General features: G+C 35.8%; 1 protein-coding gene across 6 annotated transcripts in view; it reads left to right on the forward strand.

The window, feature by feature from the left end:
• Positions 1–21079, forward strand: part of EPB41 (erythrocyte membrane protein band 4.1) — a 117305-nt gene that overhangs the window by 63458 nt on the left and 32768 nt on the right. For 4 of the 6 annotated variants that reach the window (XM_087820253.1, XM_087820254.1, XM_087820255.1 and 1 more), the window contains exons 8-15: positions 1114–1201; positions 4346–4498; positions 6529–6626; positions 9322–9494; positions 13056–13261; positions 16629–16685; positions 16850–16891; positions 17867–17929. In XM_087820253.1, the coding sequence (XP_087676379.1) occupies positions 1114–1201; positions 4346–4498; positions 6529–6626; positions 9322–9494; positions 13056–13261; positions 16629–16685; positions 16850–16891; positions 17867–17929 (880 nt within the window). The remainder of the gene's footprint in view (positions 1–1113; positions 1202–4345; positions 4499–6528; positions 6627–9321; positions 9495–13055; positions 13262–16628; positions 16686–16849; positions 16892–17866; positions 17930–21079) is intronic. The other 2 variants (XM_016217052.2, XM_016217081.2) reach the window with 1 other exon arrangement.

Here is a 21079-nt window from a genome sequence, read left to right on the forward strand (position 1 = left end):
ATTAATAAATAGAATTCAGGTGTGATAGTGTAATGCTTGTGAAAAGCATTTATTCAGGGAGGCTGAACATTAACAAACTCTGCTGCTTCTTTCCTGAGATTTTTTGTTGTTGTTATTGTTCCAAGGAACCCTTTGTTCTTTTTAATGAGGGTAAAGACAGATGGGTTTGGAAGAAACGTTTTCTTCCAGTTAAATGAATAGGCCACTGGTGCTTTGTATAGCTTGAGGCGATCTTATGGGAAATTGGCTTTTCCATGGTTTTTCTATGGGGGTGTGGGTGCATTATTGTTACTGTGAAGTTATATTTGATTGGCCTGAATTGTGCAGCACTAGGAGTGATATCTTTCTCTTCAAAGATCAACATAATTGCTCATGAGCACTTTTCAAGAGAGCAAAGTTAAAAAGGGTAAAGAAAGACCATCACAGTGAGTGTTTAGGCTGTGAGACTGATTGTTTTCAAACAAATAGAATTCATTATATGCCTAGTAATGAAGACATCTTAATAACAGAGAAAGCAGCCCCATTATCTACATGCTTCTATTAACCAATTTATTTTGTTTAGATCAGTGGGCAGGAACACCATCTGTTCCCAGAAATTTTTTTTTCATCAAGCCTGCCCCCATTAAGAGTCTCCAGTTAAGTAACTTCAGCTGCCCTCCTGTTTAATTTCCATAATAACTCAATTCAGGGGTATGGAGAGAAAGAGGCAGCTAAGAGGATATTGTAAATTGTACCATGCCCTCAGAGGATTTAATTTGGTCACTCCCTAAGCAAGAAAAATTAATGGGAGGAGTTTATATGTGTGAGAGAAAAAGGCTGAGGAGAGGGAGGGGCAGAACTGATGGTGGATGAGGCCGATTAAAGAAATTGTTTAATAGGAAATTTTTTAAACTCTTTTTTCTGATAGCTTTTTTGGTGGACTTTTTGTTTCTCTAAGCTCTCTTATTTCAAGAGTCATTTTGCATAATATTCTTTCAGAACTATGAACTGTATGTATATATTGGTATACATATTTGTTTATGTGTTTATATAAAATACAATTATTATACAAATGTTATTGTAAATGTTGACACTGTGATACCGAAAGAGTTTTAAATTTGTATTCTATCAAAGGTCCATGACTCCAGCTCAAGCTGACCTGGAATTTCTTGAGAATGCCAAAAAATTGTCCATGTACGGTGTTGACCTTCATAAAGCAAAGGTAATAACTTTGGCCTTTATTAACATGCATGTGTCAGACCTGTGTCATGTAATCCTTTCACCAACCTTTACCCTAGGGTATTATTCTAAAACATTCTAAAGAGATAGGAATTCTTGTTAGAATTTTAAGTCTATCAATTGAATCAATGTATCAAGTATATAAATTAAATTGCCCCTTTGCAATTCCACCATCAGAATTCAAAGTTTCACATCTAGGCTACTGTATGGATCAAAAGATACACCATCTAGAGCAAAAGAAATTATGTTTTCCTAAAATGCAGATACATTTGAAAATGTAGAGTGTTATCAATGCATGTTTCACAGCCAACATCACGTATGTCAGAATCACTTGGAGCACTTATTAAATATGCAGATTTACCCCAAACTCCTCCCAGATTTACCAAATTATTTTAGAGGAGAGGCTGAATATCCAGATTTAATAAGTATCCTAAATGACTCATCTATGCTTGGATTTGAGAACCATTGGCCTAAAGGTAGCAGTTCTCAAAGTGTGGTCTCTGAACCAGCTTTTAGCATTATCTAGGAACTTGTTAGAAATGCACATTTCTGGCCCCACCCCAGAATTACTGAATTAGAAGCTTTGTGGGTAGAACCCAGCAATCTGCTTAACCAAGCTGTCTAGGTGATTCTGGTGCACATGGCATGAACAATAGTGGCTCATTTGAGAACCACTGGGTTATGAAATTGGAACCTTGAGCTTTAACCCTAGCTCTGCCTAATACAGCCTAACAATGAATACTTAAGGGAAGTTGCTTGACTTCTCTCATCTTCAGCTGCTAAAATGGTTGGGGGGTTGAGGAGTTTGTGAGGGAAAGAGCTTAAAGGAGGATCAGAGATTCATTTAGAGAAACTTAACTAGGATGCATGAGGAGGGGACTCAACTGTGTCCAATGAGAAACAAGCAAAGGAATAGGGATACTTAGCCCACAGAAGAGAAAGTTGGGGAAGACATAATGTCTGTCTTCATGCATTTAAAGGATTGGTGTGTGAAATAGAAATTTTACTATGGCTCCAAGATAGAAAACTAGAGCCAGTAAAATGGAAACTACAGGGAAATACTGTTCAGCTCAGTTTGACAAATTCTCTAACAGAGCTATTCACAGAAGGGATGGGCTACCTCATAAGATAATGAGCTCTCTATCCCTGGAGGTATTCCGTGATAGGCAGTATAGCCACTTGGGAGGAATTTAGAAAGGGACATTCAAATATATAGTGGATGATTGGACTAAAACGGCCTTTCAGTCTTCTCCCAATCTGAATATTTAACATCTGAAGTCTCTTCCTTATTTAAGTTACGTTAACTTTATTAGAATTTCATTGCACATTAGTGGTTTTTTTAAAGATGATGCTCCAGATCGTTCTGGGCTGGGGACTGTAACTTGAATCTATGTAATCTATGAATCTGTAAAGTAGATGGTAGGGAATGTCAGTACATCAGATCAGCTATATTTCCAGAACTGAAATTGTTTGGTTTTGTTTCTCAGTTCCTACTGGAAGCTGGTTGTTGATTCAATAATTATCTGGAATGGATGGAGGAGTCAGGTAGCATGTTCCTTTCCCAAATGTAAAGCAGATTGTTTCTCTGGAACATATAATTGAGAGATATAGTTGTACCCACAGGCATTAAGAACTTAAGAGGGCATCTTCTGGGAAATTCTGTTATATAGTCGTTTAATTGGAGCTGTATATAATTTCTGCTTGTGCTTGTACATACACATGTAGGCACTAATATGTTTCTCTATACTCAGTTTGGGAAAAGAAGTAGTCAAGAAGCATTTAACTCTAGGTTTTGATTACTTACCTAGATAAGTAATCATCTGTTGAGATTAACTCGAGTGAAATTTAGTTTCCTTGAATTGCAGATGTAGATGATTAACGTATATTTAATTTTTAAAATTTTCGCTAAGAAAAGAGGCATGTAAATATGACTGTATTTTATCTTACTGTTCTTCCTTGATTTGGGGATAATATTTATAATTTAATATACTTAACATAATAATTGTAAGAATCTGCAATTCTCTCACACTGAGTTTATATAGGAATAAAGTTAACTCCTTTACTTATCATGACTTAAGGGGATGACCACTTTATCATTAAAAAAGAAAGAATTTAAATTGTGCATAATGTTTGGTGGTATATATAACCCTAAGCTCTTGCCTCCAGGAAGTCATGTGGTCTGCTGACTTAAACATATATGTATAGGATATGCAGCTACCATAGCTACTGTAGTAATTATTTGTTGATTATGATAGTGATAGGTTTGAGTATTTTAGAACTCAGAGGGCAAAATGAGAACATCAGTGTTTACTAGAATTTTCATATACAGACAGGCATGGTAAAAGTAAATTAGTGTCTCTTTTTGGATTATTAAGGAAAACCTTTTTGAGAGCTGAGGCTCAAAAGGCAGATAGGGTGAAAGCCCCATGAATTTTTTACATACATGTGTTAATTTAGTGATATGTAAATGCTTTTTAAAGATAATACATGTTTATTATAATTGGAAAGTATAGAAAACCAAAATGAGAGGTTGCTCATAATTGTACCCCCTAAAGAATGCCATCATTAGCGTTTTGCTATGTTCATCTTACTTCTATGTATATGTTTTATATTGTTGGGGAAAATTGTATATGCAGCTTTAATCTGCTTTATTTCACTTCACATTACAACATAATTATTTTCCTATTTATCTCTCAAATTCTATGTAACCATTTTAATCGCCACATTGTATTTCACCAAAGGCTGGACAATAATTTAACCCTGGTGCTTGGGTACTTAGGTTGTATCTGTTTTTCCCTCTGATAACATTCTGAACACTTTCATGTATAAAGCATTTTATGTGATTTGAATTATTTTCTTGGAATAGATTACAGAAATAGAATTGTGTCTGATTTGGACATTTTAAAGATATTCGTGACAGGTAATACTGATTTTTTAAAAAATGTGGTGGAGTAACGTTTTTACATAGACCGAATTGTCTCATGGGCTATTATAGGTTAAGCTTTATTTTCCATTGTATGCTTTGTAACTGTTTTTGGTTGTTGATATCTTCAGATTATGTAGAAATAGTCAACAGCGTGTTGAGCACTTTGCTCAAGACTGAAATGCAAATGCTTTTCTTTTTCAGGACTTGGAGGGAGTGGATATCATCCTAGGTGTCTGCTCTAGTGGCCTTCTGGTTTACAAAGATAAGCTGAGAATTAACCGCTTTCCTTGGCCCAAAGTCCTGAAGATTTCTTATAAACGTAGCAGCTTTTTCATCAAGATTCGGCCTGGAGAGGTACTGAATTTGTCTTTTATCCTTCCTGAATCAAACACAGACCGTCTAAAACATCTCTTCTTTCCTTGTTATGTCACCTAAGAGGTCTCTGTTTTCTAAGTCAGTCCTGTAATGCTTCTTTTCCTCCTTACTACTGGTTTTCTGGGCATTTCTCTTTAAGTAAGTAAATATACTATAGTCAAAAGTGAAACTTGCATTGATAAACTTGTTTCTTGTTTACTCCAGGTAAAATCTTGATGGAAAATAGTTTTAAATTAAGTAGCATGAGATTTTTTAAATTGTGGGGTTAAGTTGCATTTTGTACCACCAATCTCTTACTCATTTAATTAAAACATATTTGTATGTGTAGCTTCTAGTAGTTACTGGGAATATATTCTAGGGTCAAGTTCTAGATTTTTAATAGAGTTGTTTAATTTTGTGTCAGATAATTCAGTTATAAGTTGCTGGGCAAGTTTCAGGATATACTAATGCTGACCAAATTTAACTTTTATATTAAAGAGCCATCAAGGCATAGCAGAAAATTGTTTAAGCAGGAATTAAATTTTTAAAAAAGTTCTAGCTCCTACTCTGCCACCTACTAAGTAAAAGACCCTGGAGAAATCTAAGGCTCAGCTTCTTTATCATTCAAAGCATGTATTACCTTCTCTGTTAGGGCTGATTTGAAGATCAAAGGAGAAGACAGCTGCAAAAGGTCTGAGCCGGGAAGCATCATGCTATTGTAAAGTGGCTTTTGTGTGTATATATCACCATCTGCTGGTGAAAATGGCTCATTATTTGAGCATGGAAATACTGGATGTGCAGCTTTAAAAATCTCAGGTGTTATCATTGAAGCATGTATTTAGTACCACAATTATTAACCTGTGCCTGTCACAGAGCAATCACCATCTTCCATTAAGGAGTTTCAAATCCAGGAGTCATTCAGTAGACAGATATTTATTGAGGGCATTCTTTGTGCCAGCCACTACCTTGGGGCTAGGAACAGTGAATAAAAGTCCATCCCTCAACAATCTTACATTTTAATGTGGGAAGGCAGGGGAGGGGAAGGGATATATATATATATATATATGTATGTATATATGTACACACACACATTTTAATAAGTTTGATAATTGAATTCCTTGGTTTCTTTAAATGTCAACTATATAATATATACTAAAAATACAGAAGGCAATCAGAAACAAAGTAGGATTTCAAAAAGTGTAGAAGTATGACTACAGTAGATGGTTTAGAAGTAGCATGGTTTAATGGAAACCATGGAATTCTGGTCCTGCCACTTGATAGCTGTGTGATCTCACTGAGAAGTGAGAAGTAACTTGTATGGCCTCAGTTTTTTCACGTGTAGTACTATATAGTCATAGCGTATTGGCAATAATAGGCACTAGAAATGAATGTCAGTTTCCTTTCCATTTTAAAAAGTGTGCTTAAGGCAGAAACTAAGAGGCAAGAGACTAGCAGGACAGTGTTTGTGGCGGCCCTGGCGGGATACGGTTTGCTTCCATCAAAGAAGTATCGCGATAAATAATGACCAGTCAAAGGAAAAAAAGAGAAGGCAATTAATAATTCAAGGATTGATTTGAGCCGAAATCTTTAATCTTGAGTTCCTGTTACTAAAAAAAAAAAAAAAAAAAAAAAAAAGGATTACATAACAATATTGATTGATTGGAGATTGAGTGGTCTAGTATCCCAAGTACAGATGATGACCAAGGAAGACCTGTGTCTGGACAACCAAAAGGTGACTTAATTATGACTCAGAAAAATGTACAGTGTATGTGTGTGTGTGTATGTGTGTTTCCGAACAAAATAAGATGCATAAATAATATAAGATGCATTCCCTGGCTTCCTTGTGGAAAAAGCCACCTCAGTGAGTAAATTTCTTTTTGTAAGTAGGAAACACATTTCAAATATTTTATGTCTTTAGGAATGTTCTTTTTATTCTTGATGATCTTTTCTGTAGCACTATATTTCTCTGGTCAGTGTATCACTGTAGTCAAATAGTCCTTTATGTTTTATGTTTATTTGTGTTTTTATAGCAAGAACAGTATGAAAGTACCATCGGATTCAAACTTCCCAGTTACCGAGCAGCTAAGAAATTATGGAAAGTCTGTGTAGAGCATCATACATTTTTCAGGTATTGTTCTCACTTAAGTATTTTTCAAGGATAAATTATTTATGCATGTTTCTATTTTAAGACTGCTGTTAAAATTCCCTTCTTTGTATGGCTGGCATTCTTTTGTTTAGCTCAGGTAAGATCATCTTAAGCAAGGCAAAATGAATCCAGTTCTCCTTTGGGTTGAAAAAGATGCCTCAACATTCCCAGAACACCTTTCTGTGTACGGTAGAAATTGGAGAGATGTGAGGAATAGGAACCTATGTTTACTAGGGGCTCTGTGATTGCCCTAACTGGAGCTGAAATCAGTCCTATTAGGAGAAGGTACCCTGACTACCTCCACATGCAATTTCTCTAAGCAGTGCTTAACTACTTTCTGTGGAACTTTTAACTGGAAGGTGAAAGGTACAGAGCTGATCATTATCTTGGCTCTAATCAACCCCAGAAAGGGAGCACAGACAACCATCTTTCAAGCCCACTTGTATCAGATGATCAGAGGACAGAAGAAAGTTTTCTCTCTTCTGGTTTTCTTTCTTTCTTTTCTTTCTTTCTTTCTTTCTTTCTTTCTTTCTTTCTTTCTTTCTTTCTTTCTTTCTTTCTTTCTTTCTTTCTTTCTTTCTTTCTTTCTTTCTTTCTTTCTTTTTTTTTAATATATCTTTATTGATTTCAAAGAGAGGAAGGGAGAGGGAGAGAGAACATCAATGATAAGAGAGTCATTGATCGGCTGCCTCCTGCATGCCCCCTGACTGAGGATAGAGCCCACAACCTGGGCATGTGCCCCAACCAGGAATTGAACCGTGATCTCCTGGATCCTAGGTCGATGCTCAACCACTGCTATGCCCAGCCGAGCTCCTCTGGTTTTCAAGGGACCATATCATTAACTCCCTGTACTCAATTACTAGGCATTTTTTCTGTGCTTACCCGATGTGTAGGTACTGTACTAGGCACTGAGACTATACCACAGGATACTACTAGTCCCTGTCCTGATGGAATGTACAGTCTAGCAGAGAATACAGACCTCAGACAAATTACTTGTATAGAAAGAAGAATCAGCTTGTGATTGTCAGCTTGTCCTTCAAAGAAAATTTCTTTATTATGGAAAATTGCATACATAACAACAGTAAGGAGAATAATATGATGAATTCACCTGGTACCTGTCACCCAGCTTCAATAATTATCACCCCAAGGCCAGTCTTGTTTTATCTATAGCCCCACCCAGTTTTCCCCATTACTTCCCAGATTATTTTGAAGCAAATCCAAGACCTCATGATACGTCATTCATAAATAAACTTGATTCTGTACAAAAGACTTTCAAGAGAGAGAATCATGATATCTTTTCCTTCTATTTGTATTTTCATATCATACTTAGCACTATAGCACAGTGGACAGGAAGAAAAGCAAGGGAAAATAACGTTTCAATTCTCATTGCAAAGTAAAACATGAGGGTACATTTTATACCCAGTTTAAGAATCTTAATTATTGGCATCAAGATATTTCTTTATGCTTTCATCATCCTCTTTAAAATCAAACCAAGAAAATAGAATTTTTAAAAGGGTAAGGAAAAGTGAAAAAAAGTTATTTTGAATGTTTAATATCTATGGTATTTCAGCTGTAGCCAATGTATTTACTTACAGGATAGCATATTTAAATCCATTGCATCAAAATAAGAGGCTATATTAACATGTAATGCTTCATTACATAAAAGAAAGTCAGTATTTGCTGAATTAAAATAAACTATCCCCAAGGAAAAAATACTCTTTTTTATAGTATTTGAGGTAATAACTTATCTATTTATTCAGTAAAACATTTATTTATTTTATTTTATTATTATTTTTAATATATCTTTATTGATTTCAGAGAGAGGAAAGGAGAGGGAGAGAGAGACAGAAACATCAATGATAAGAGAGTCATTGATCGGCTGCCTCCTGCACACCCCCGACTGGGGATCGAGCCTGCAACCTGGGCATGTGCCCTGACAGGGAATCGAACCCCGATCTCCTGGATCCTAGGTCGATGCTCAACTGCTGAGCCATGCCCGGGGCGGCCAAACATTTATTGAGTGCCAAATTCATGCCAGGGCTATGCCAGAAGTGGAAACACAAAGATGAATAAATGGAGACCAGCACAAATTATTTCAATTCAGTGTAGTAAATGCTGTGACAAATAGAGCACAGGGTACTGCATAAGAAGATGGGGTTCCTAACTGAGTTGAAAATACACCAAATAACCTATTAAATAGGTTACCAGGCATTAATTGAGTTTGGAATGCATTTGACAAAATTATTCTATTAGAGTGGAAAAAGAGCTCAGACTTGGACTCTGTTACTGCCCAACCTCTTAACAGCTATGTCACCTTAAGCAAGAAACTTCTTTTTTGAGGTTCAGTTTCTTGTATCTATAAAATGATGACAATATTATGGGGATGTAGTGAAAATATTACAGTGCTATAAAAGTGTTTTGAAGACTGTAAGGCCTACCTGTAGAGATATAAATACTATTATTAATATAGGCCACAAGTAAATTATACATGTTGCTTGGAGAAATGACATAGAATTAAAATAATGATTGCTTGATGTGAAATCTGTCTTAGTAGCTATAAGGAAACTTTGAGAATTTTGAAACTTTAAAAAATCTAGGTTTTGTCTTTAATCTCACAGTCTCGTTAGAGTGAGATAAAATATGTAATATATTATCATTATGGCTTTTTTTCCCTCAGACTGACATCTACAGACACCATTCCTAAAAGCAAATTTCTTGCACTGGGATCCAAATTTCGATACAGTGGCCGAACTCAAGCTCAGACCAGACAAGCTAGTGCTCTGATTGATAGGCCTGCGCCACACTTTGAGCGTACAGCAAGCAAACGGGCATCCCGGAGCCTTGATGGAGGTTTGTATTGAATTTTGATTTCCTATGAACCTAACTCTTTAGAGAAAGATAATGGAAGTAAAGGTATCTATAAGAGAGCCAAATTAAAGATCGAACCTGCAACGAGGTATGTGCCCTGGCAGGGAATTGAACCTGCAACCTTTTGGTGTACAGGACGGTGTTCCAAAGGAGCCACCTGGCCAGGGCCCTTTTGAATGTTTTTAAGTAGTTATTTTCTCAAATAGAAAAGAGGAAAAGGGTCTGCCTCACTAGAGCAATCAGTTAAAAAGTTTAGATCATTTGTCATGTGGCAATTATATGCAGAAAAAGTCCTATTATTGGAGTCTCCAAATTTTGTTTAAGTAAAATAGTGAGGAAATAAATAAGTTTCGTGACTGTGTATTCTGACAGATCTGTCTGAATTTTTCTAAGTTAGTCTCAAGAATTTGAGAGCATTACTGAAATGAAGTAACAAGCCATATTCAGTTCTTTATGCCGCTAAAAATAAGTGAAAGTTCAGAAGGCAGTAACCAAAGTAGGGTATTGTTATATCTGCTGCTCAGAGCATCTGTGTCACTAGCTGAAGAAACAAAACTGGTTCAGATCCAGTTTATACAATAGACTGTTAAATTACAAGGATAGTTAATAATGATGACAAGGATTCTTCAACATATTTTTGTTGCCTTTTTTGCTTTTCAAGTCATTTCCACTTTTTCCTATTTAGTACCACCAACCATTTAGTACCAAGAAGCATTTAGGAATTCTTGTTTTACTCATGAGGAAACTAGGGCACAAAAAAAAGTTATATAACTTGCTAGGGTCACACAACCAGGAAGTTCATCCATTCTGTGAGTAGTAGTTGCAATGATTCTTGCCAGGGGAATACATCTGTCATTTTCGGAGCTTTAAAACAAATGTCCAAGCCTCACCCTTAGATATCTTATCTGTTTGTGGTGAACCCGAGAATCAGGGTTTTGTTTTGTTTTTTAAGATTCACAGATGATTCATGTGGGGTCCCTCTGGTAATGGAACCACTGATCCATTGCATACCTGTTGTACCTGTACTATACTAGCAGAAGTTGTGCTAGTAAGTTATAGAGCTAGAACTGGAATTTAAGTCGCCTTTTACTCCACATGATGGTTTTGAGTTTTACTCTTTATTGCTGTAATACATAAATGTTTAACTTTCTGTTGTCAGATGGGAGCAATACAATACTGGAATTAATGGGCTCATAAGATTATCAGCACTCTTTAGAAATGGGTAATAATTGAAATTTTCAGGTTAAGTGTTTTCTATATATACATCAAAATCTTGTAATAGTTAACAAATGAATTCATAAAACTGAAGAGCCAAAACATTTTAAAAAGTATTTACTACCTTCAACACTGTGACTATACTAAAAACATTGAATTATGCACTCTAAATGAATGAACTGTATTGTGTGTGAATTATAGCTCAGCAACCACAGTCACTACCATGATTCTCTGTTGTGATTCATAGTTTGTAGTTTTCTTATTTAGAAGAGGAAAGAAATTTGTTTCTCTCCAGGGCTCCCAGGTTATACTTGAATTGCATATCCATGTATACATAATTAATTTCCCCCCACATGCTCTTGAAATAATATTTACCCATAACAAAAGAAATGCAAACACATTAGAAGTTATTAATATTTAGGGTTTATAAAGTATTTTTATAGCCATTGAATATGCCATCCCCAGCTATCCTGTAGAGTTAATATCTTCCACATTTTACAAATGATGCAACTTTCTGCCTCTGTCTCTATCTGCCAGTTTCCACAGTTATACCTACTTTTCCACATGCAGTACAGATGGCCAGCACTAGGAATGCTGAAGACGTAAATCATTTGGCTCTGCAATATTAGTATTGGATTAAAACCAAGCGCAAGTGGCAAAATAACACATGGTGAAAGCATGGGCTATGTTTCTGTGATGCCAGTCAGAGTTGAATTAATTCTTTGAGAGGAGGTGTGAATACACATGTATAATGATACTTTAACACAACTGTGAGCAAAATATTTTGTCACATTCCCCTGTGTTGTTAGATTTGGTCTGCCATCTGCCATTCTTGCATTGACTGGCTTAGAGCACTGGTGAGTAGCAGGGACTTGCAACAGGGCACAGAGTTTTCATTGAAAAATAAAGTAGATTCTTATGTGCCTGCTGTATTTCCTGTGCATCCTCTGAAGAATGATTTCTTCCCCTAGAGATCATTATAGGGTTACGAGCATTTCTTTCTTGGTGTTATCTGTATGAAGTAGCTGTGAATTTCAATTTTTTATCTGTTCTGATTCATGGAATTTCTTTGTTTTACCTAATCCTTGCTGTTTAAAAACCTAAATTTATCAGGATAAGTTAAGCTCCATATACTCAGTTTAAGAAGGCAGGAATGTGTGTAATAAAAATTGTATAGGTTTTCATGCAAAATAATTAAAATTTAAAAGTCTCAGTACATGGAAGGGTGAATTGTTATCAGAAATATTAAATCATGTGGAAACACACTACAAAATGTATAGATGTTTTCTTTTAGTCCCTGGAAGAAGGACGATAAAAATCATGAGTGTGATTGTTTTGAAGTAAGCAATCTGAACCTTAGATACCAAATAATCTGAACCAAAAATCTGTGAAAAGTTCAATCTTTTGTCATAAACCTACATTGAATAGTCTCTCTAACAGGCTTGTTAACCTCAGCAACTTTGGCCTGTACACACTGGATGCCAGTACCCCCTTCCACTTCTCTTCCCAGTTGTAACAACCAAAAATGTCTCCAGACATTGCCATGCGTTCTGCGGGAGGCAAAAAGTACCCCTGGTTGAGAACTGATGCCCTAAATATATTAGAGAATAGGAATTGTAATACAAATTGATAGGACTCGAGGAGATGGTAGGACAGAACTCAAAAGGTTGAGGGGTATTGTTTTTAAAGGACTAACAGCCAAAGATTTTGAATTCATAATTATTTTAATCAAATGAGTTATTAAAAAGGAAAGTGTTTGGTTCAAAGATTTACCCTTGAACAGCATCAAAAGCCTACATGTCTTAAAAGATCCACTTATCAACTTATTTCGTAATCATTCCAAGGAGGATTCACAGAAGAAATCAAACTTAATCCTTTTTCCTAGAGTATATTTTTAGGTTCCTGAAGTTACCTATAAATGAATAGGTCTTTATTTCAAAAAGGCTTCATGGAAGAAATAAGATTTACTTAACCCTCTTTTCCCCTTCCATAGACTGCATTACAGGTTCTTAAAACGAACAAACAGATAACAAGGTTATACAATCTTGGTAACTTTTTAATAAAATGAGTTTTTAATTCTTTTCTTATTTTGATGTCAACGCCTCCACCCCGACCGCCATCACGAACATGATCACCGGCACATTTTAGTTTTTTCTTATTGCCATCAGTTAATTGCCTGGCAGAGCATTGCCAATGATTTATTTCTGTACCTTCTGTGTGATAACCCACTTGACATTGTAGCACTCATGTGGTCACCTAGTGACTTTGAGGTGGTACAGTGACTCTTGACTTCACTTGTTCTTCTCTTTTCCTTTTTTAACATAACAGCGGCTGTTGATTCCACAGACCGAAGTCCTCGGCCCACTTCTGCACCAGCCATTGCTCAGAGTCAGGACGCAGAAGGCAGTGTGCCAGGTGCATCTGTCAAAAAAACAGCAGTTTCTAAAGCACAGAAGGAAACAGTGAAGGTTGAAGGGAAAAAGGAAGAAGTACCATCTGAGCAAGCTGAGCCAGAGCCCACAGAAGTGTGGAAGGTATGTCCTAAGACCAGGTATCTGGCGAATTTGCTTTCTGATTTAGAGGTGTTAACTCCTTGACCATGAAGGCTTTCAAAGCATTGATTCTTACAGAATCCTAACGAAGCTATTTCTTCATTATTCTTTCTGAAAGAAGGTATCTCCCATGAACCTGTAAAATGCTTTCACAGAATTATGTCATGAAGACTATAATCTATCCCAGAAGTATTCATGTGACCCAACTTTTACCCAAGTTTTATCTAAAAAAAAAAAAAAAGTCTATAAAACATGACAACACTGTGATAGTCTGCTTTTAAAAATAAGTTTTACTCATCCAGAAGGAATCTCCACATTCCTTTTTAAGAGTAAGCTATGCTAGTATGATGAAAATATAATTTGATTTCCCTAAGTTGGATATGTATGCAACGTAGCCAGAAAATATCCAAGTATTACGTAAAGCACATCTATGTGGTTGTTTAAGCCTTAAGTAGCTTTGCAAAAAGGGGAAGATCCATTATGTGGAAGAGGTTATACTACTGACTTGCTTACAGTTCTGAGTTGATTGTGTCCGTAGTCACTGAACCTTGTTGAAAAATTACCAGCTTAATTAGCCGATTTCCCAGGAGTAACAGTAACTGGACCAGTCTTTTATGTGTTGATGAGCTTTTTAAACACATTTAAGCGGTGACGGAGTTGAGGTACTAGTTCAGATTTATTGAAGTAAATACAAGTCTCACTGTTGACAACAGGAATTAATAGACACAGTCTTTATAAGAAAAATGACGTTTTCATATGTCTGTTTAGAAATCTAGGACCATATAAGACCTTAGTAAGTGCTCTCACCTTGGCAGATGGATTAATCCTGTTCTTTTGGAGCCGGTTCAACATCTGGTTTATCTGTGGAGCAGAGGCCAATCTGGCTCTGTTTTGACGATATTAAAAAGAAACTGTTCAATATGACATACAATTTTTACTGTCCTTTGAGACCAACTTGATTCCAGAGAGGAAAAAACACCTGAATGAATGGTGGGTGTTTGCATTTTTGTACCTAGCCAAATGTGCATGACGTTAGTCATCCAGTTCAGTGTTAACAGGACCTTTTTTTAAAAAAATATATCTTTATTGATTTCAGAGAGAGGGAAGGAGAGGGAGAGAGAGAGATAGAAACATCAATGATGAGAGAGTCACTGATCGAGCCCACAACCCAGGCATGTGCCCTGATCGGGCATCGAACCCCGATCCCCTGGATCCTAGGTCGACTCTCAACCACTGAGCCGCACCTGGCTGGGCAACAGTGCCTATTTAATGTTAGGCTACCCCAGTTTAATGTTAGGTTATCTCACCTGGCACCTCTGACTGTTACACTAACTGGAAAGTGTTGGATTACTGGAGTTGGCAAGGGAATCTTTTTGAGTGGCTAAGATTCCTTTGGCTCTCTGCTAACATACTTGTTCTTTAGCCTATAAGCAGACACAAGTATCTTCAAGAAAGGTTTCTTTTGCTCTTGGGACCTCAGCAGAGTGGAGAGAGCACTTTCTGGTATATACCCCTATTTAAGCACCTGTAGGGGGTCTTCTTGCCAGTTAATTCTGTATAATCTTGTTTTGAGATACTTGTATTAAAATCAGACTGACTGAAAGCCCCCTCTGATAACCACCTATTACCGTAATAGTAGTAACAGAATTAAGGATGACTCTGAGTTGATTTTATTTGTAGCAGTTAGAAAATAATTATGGACTTTACCTGAACCATATATATTATATAAAGCAATAATAGTAATAAAGTAGCCTTATAACTGTGTAAATTTAATTATCTAACACTAATTTGGTGCCAGATAGAGAGCTTTTTGGCATCTTGAGCCATTTGACAAGACCTGTTTTGCAGGTGTGCACATCTTTATCTCATTTAAGATTCTATGTAGGGGCATACACAGAACTGCTGTTGCTACTTGGCCTCCATTCTTAGACTGAAGTAGAGACTCTCAATTTCTTGTTATTGGATTGCTAAGAAAAAATCATTATTTATTTACACAAGTAACTTAAACGATACAAAATAATTAAAAGCTACCATTTGCTAAGCATTCACAACTCCTATGAAGATATTATTCCCACTTTATCAATAAAAAACTTAAACTCAGAGAGTTGAAATAATTTTCTAATGGCCACACAGCCAGTATACTGGAATTTAGAGTAGAACTGACCCAAATTGTTAATTAATTATCCCTGGTAGTTGAAAATGCTATTGCTGGATGTGCTTCTGATTTGACGGGGTCACAAGGTTTGGTATTATCTTATGTTCTTCACATTCAGTCCTAGAGAAAACAGCACAATGACATTGTACTCCAAAGTAATGCTGCCAAGTGTGACTAAAAAGAGTATGCAAAATCACTGATTGATTTGGTTCTATAAAGAAGTTAATGATACAAAGTGATTGAGTTGACCCATAATAAAAACAGTTTTCTAATTTTGAGATATCTAGTGCATTAGGCATTCTCATTTTATTATATTTCCTCTTAATAGTCTGTCTAGTTTTGTTTTTGTTTTTTCACTTATACTTACTCCATTTGGGGTATATAAAATGTCTATTACTAAAGGTATTTCAAAGTGAGGCAGGAGGCCTTACTTATTCTCTTACTAGTATTAAGGATGAATCTTACCCATTCACCAAACACATGGGCTCCAACTGCCTAGAGAGGAGATTACAGTGTGTTGAATATTGCAGCTGAGCCCTGTATCTGCTTATTTATAAACCAGCCTTTGTAATAATTGCATGCATCAGTAACAGTTTGGATTAAGTTTATTTTGATGTTTTGTTGTCTAATAAATTTGAGGGTAAAACTACCTCCTTAAATGTATTGGTCAACTAACAAAATGTTTTGTACCTGCTTGGTGTTATATGTAGTTTATTATATGTGTGCTTTAACTACAAAGTTTTTCTTTTTGTTTCTAACTATCATGTATGTCATACATTGATATCTTCACTTGTAAATTTGTTTTAAAATGTTATTTAAGGTACTTCTAGATCATCAAAAAGCAAAACAAAAACATGTGGCTTATTTAAACCTAATTATTATTTTTAATAAGTACTTTTTTATATAAATGAGTATAAAATGTTTTCTTCATCAGTAGGACAATTACCTTGATTTTCTTTTTTGCTCATTTGGCTGTCTATATTACCTCTTCAGCCTTGACGATGTGATGGTGAACTAACAGGTTGCTCTTGAGAGTAATGTCCTTCCCTATTACACCCCCTAACGCTGCATCGTGATGATTATGTATCAGCTTATTTCACAACCAGCTTAAAGATGCGGCTTTTTTGGAAGCAATGCTATTCATAGAAACCTACTAACCTAAAATGTTTTTGCCACTTTATTTCTTAAATGTAGGTGGAAAAAACCCACATCGAGGTCACAGTACCCACCTCAAATGGTGACCAAACACAGGTTTGTGCCAGTAGGCCGCTTGTTCCTTTTCCCTTCTCTCCTCAATTTTTTTTTCTCCCCACTACCCTCTCCTTAAAAATAAAAATTCAAATGAAGGTTCTAACAAACTTCAGTGAGCCAATATTTTATCATTTTTCTTTCTTTTTTTAATAATGGCAAAACAGAAGCTTGCAGAAAAAACTGAAGATCTGATAAGAATGAGGAAGGTTAGCCTTTTTTCATTTTCACAGAACTGCATTAGCATCACCCATGCTGACTTTACAGTGCATTAAAAAGACAGTGGTCCATTCTTTTCATTGATTTCTCTTAATCAGAAATTACTTTAAAATAGCAGAGATATATGTATATATATGCATATATGCACACACATATGCATACAAAAGACATTATAATCCTATAGTATATATTGAAAAATTTCATTAAAATAAACTTTCCAGTAGGAAAATAGCTTCTGAAACACAGTGGAATAATTAGTAAAGGCCAAACCTATCCTTATTAAACTTTGTAAGAAATATTTCACAATAGCACCATATTCTTGAAATCAACAGTATTTTATACATATTTATTATGGAAACCATCATAGCATCTCTCAGTATTGTTAATAACTTTGGATTTGGCTGCTCTGTGCCTCTTTATTCCCAACTACAGAGTGGGATGAATCAGTTTCTGCTGAATATAATATTGAATGATCGTATATAAAATGCCCATAGATCTTTCTTATGAGAAGTATTAGAGATGTACATACTGCAATATTACTATGTATGAAATATGTCAAAAAAAACCCTAAATAATGTTTTAAAGTATTTCTCTACTCCATGGAACATGGAGTTTCAAAGTTTCTTAAAATCATGAATTTTAAGATAACCCCTCAAACAGCTCAATTTCAAAAATTAAAATAAAACAACTTATTATATAAGAAGCCAATGAAGCCAGGAGCACTGTCTGTTTAAATAACATCATCACATCCTTCATCATTCATGAACAAGGTCATCCATTTTCCAGTGGTAATTGTGTTCTCTGTGTGTCCTTGTGTTTCTGTGACCATTTCATGTTGGCATATGCTGTGCTGTGGACATTTAATTTGAAATAATTTTTGGTTTGCCAATTTGCAGTTTTTTTCCCGCAAGAACAATGTTTTAATTTTTTATGCTTTTCTGTTTTCCCCTCTTTCATTTTCACAGAAAAAGAGAGAGAGACTAGATGGTGAAAACATTTATATCAGACATAGCAATTTAATGTTGGAGGTTTGTATGAACTTGAAGTTTATTTCAGTTGGTTGCCTGTAACTTTCTGCATTCTTTGCTGATGCCCCTTTCTTCTTTCTGTGCTGCGTTTGGTTTTGCATGCCATTGCATGGGAGAATTTTAGGTTTAAAATGCTTTTGCATGTTGGTAAACATGAAGATATATAACCATCTCACCTGACTCTTTTTAGTTTCCATCTCTCATACTTACCTAAAAAATATATGATTGGGACTACCTTTGCTTCTTGTGGTGCCATTGTTTTACCCACTTTTAGAAAATTCTACATCACTGTTTAAAAAATTCCTTGAATTTTCCAAGAGTATAAACTGCTATATGTCCCAAGCATCAAATTTTTTATCTTCTGAACTGAGTATGGAAAAGTAAAAGAAATTATCACAATTCAAAATGGGCTTAAAATTTTGGGGATACCAGAAAATGACAGGAGGACATTCAGGGGGAAAGTAAGTAAGATACAGGAAGGAAAGAAGGGAGCATAGCATTTAATGAGTAGTTAGTATGACATAAGATAGTTTAATCATAAAAACAGGTGTGTGGGTATGAGATTATTATTTTAAAGATGAGAAAATTGAGGCTTAGAGAAGTTAAGTAATTTCCCTATGGTCACAGGGCTGGTAAATTGGTAAAGCTAGGGTTTGAGGTAGGGCCTGTCTAACTCTATTAAACTACATTTTTTTTTCCCCATTAAGAAATAGCAATATAATGTCTGCTATAGGAATTGTAAGGTCGTTTTCCCATTATATTCCACATTGGTGAGATTTTTACCAGAGTTATGTTGTCTACTTTATCTATTTTGGGGCTCCATATTGGATAGAGAAATATAAAACTAATTAGAAGACTCAAGGAACTCTGAGGAAAAATTAAGGAAACTGGAATTATTCTGTGTGGACAAAAAACTGAGGCTATGTTAGTTTAAACATCAAAAAACTCATATTAAAGTTGATGACCAAATTATTTTACAGTTCCACTCAAGACAGCAAAGGAAACGAGTACAGACTCTGGTATTGGGGATTTAACTTAGCTCTAAAGGAAATATAAATATATAGGAAGATGGTAAACATGTTATCTGCCCTTAAGCTTACAGTGTGGGGAAGTGGAGAGGAAACAGTAAATAAGTAAACAAATAGCAATAAAATGATTACAAGTTGTTATAAAAGTGATGAAGGAAATAAACCATATGCTGCTGTGCTAATAAAAGGGATCTACTCTGAATAAGATGGACAGGAAAATTCTCTGTGAAGAGACATTTTAGTTGAGACTTGAAAGATGATGAATGAATATTAAATGTGGTCAATACTATTAATCTGGAAGTCTGAAGAAACTTTTAGATAGATCTCTGATTTAATATAATGGTCTCTAATAATTACGTAAGCTCATCTTATTCTTTATCAAAACATATATTTTGAGTGCCTGCTATGTATAAGGTACTTTGATGAAAGTAACACAGGTTATGACCAGCCTTCATTAATCATGTACTGTGTGGTGGGCACACTATCAAGTGCTCTACATCCATTTACCTCATGTAGCATGAGGTTTTCCAACATATTTCAAATGTGGCAACTAGATCTCTTTGCTTTAGCCTATAACTGAAACTAGACCTGAATGGTTTCTCTTTAGAGATTAGGAAAAATAACAGATGTCAGTTGATCTCCTTGAACACAGCAATAGAACGTCTCCCAATTCCAAACATGCCTATTTCTTGGCTAGTCCATTGTTAGTGCTTCCTCTTAACTGGAACCTGCAGTACCAATCATATATTTGTCATTTGTTTCATGAGGTGTGTTATGGCTTCTGGACTCATAAAGTCCCTGTGTGTGATGTGTTTTCCCCCAGCATTTCATTGACAGCCATGAGAGGGGATTTCTAATAAGTGTGTGTTTGAAAATTAAAACTACTAACTACCTTTTGAGAATATTTTATATTTAATGAAGTGTTTGGTTTGATTGCTGCTAAAATTATAATATGATAGGCATCAAAAAGTGTCTAATCTGAAAACAGCCAAAGTAATTCGGCTAACCATCATTCTCTAGGTATTGTAAAAGTTTGGGGTGGGTTTTTTTCTCCTAAGGAAGTTCTCTCAAATTATCTGTCACTCTACCAGGTTTTTTTAAGCATCCCTCCTTCCCCTACTCCTACCCCACCCCCACTAATGCTTTGTTCTGGCACAAATAAGGTCGAGCTCATTTTTAGATGTACTGCCTCCTCCTCCATCCCCCAGAGGGAACCTGTAACAAGTGTCTGTGACAAATTCTATTTGGAACAGGTCCCTTTGAGATCTTAATTTTACTCTGTGCCCCCACAGGTTTCCAACAGAGCCAGCTAAGAAGGATGGAGAAAGCTCCCTCAGAAGCTGCTGATGTTATTGAAACACTTATTTTCTCAGGTTCCAAGCCAGAGAAAAGCTAGGCAAGACGAGTAACAGATCTCTCATGTTAAAAGGCTAACCTAGAGAGTTATGGTTTTACCATAGCATCTCTCACTTATTTTTGTTTCACTCCATTCACCTCTTAACTCTCCCAAAACGGTTAAGTTGGTCCTGGCCCAAGCAGATTTAATTTCCAGGCAGAAGCTGGGTCACAGGGCCTTTCAAGCCTGCTGGGCCTCAGTTGCTCAGCCTACCTACTGAGTCTAACTGAGCTTGTTTGTGCCCTTTTTTTAGCTAGTAAACATGCTTTTCTTGCTTTCAGCTAGAACAAAAGTGCAAACTGTTGTTTCCCTATGGCGAAACCCATGTTCATGAGCTATACTCACACTTCACCCCAGAAAGCAAGAGATAGCCCTATGGGGGAGCTACAGGATTGCCCTTTTGGGGTTAGTTTTCTCTTTGAATGATCGCAAAGCAAATATACATGATTCATTCTTGCAAAAATAAAGACTAGACTAGTAAATGAATTTCCTGAATGAATATCTTCAGAATCAAAATTGTGTCATATGCCTCACTTATTCTTTTTTCCTATGCTGTTTTCACTATTTTCCCTTTGACATTGCTTTTGAAAGAAAATTTAATTTAGTTAAAGCCTAAATAGCTCCAGAAAAAACTTTTTAAACAAATTTTTTTATTTAAATGAGTTCCAATTTTTTTTTCTCTCCAAAATGAGGCTGTTCCCCACAGAGTCAAAAAGAAAAAAACAA

Source organism: Miniopterus natalensis, chromosome 9 (genome assembly GCF_054644295.1).
Source record: "Miniopterus natalensis isolate mMinNat1 chromosome 9, mMinNat1.hap1, whole genome shotgun sequence".
NCBI lineage: Eukaryota > Metazoa > Chordata > Mammalia > Chiroptera > Miniopteridae > Miniopterus > Miniopterus natalensis.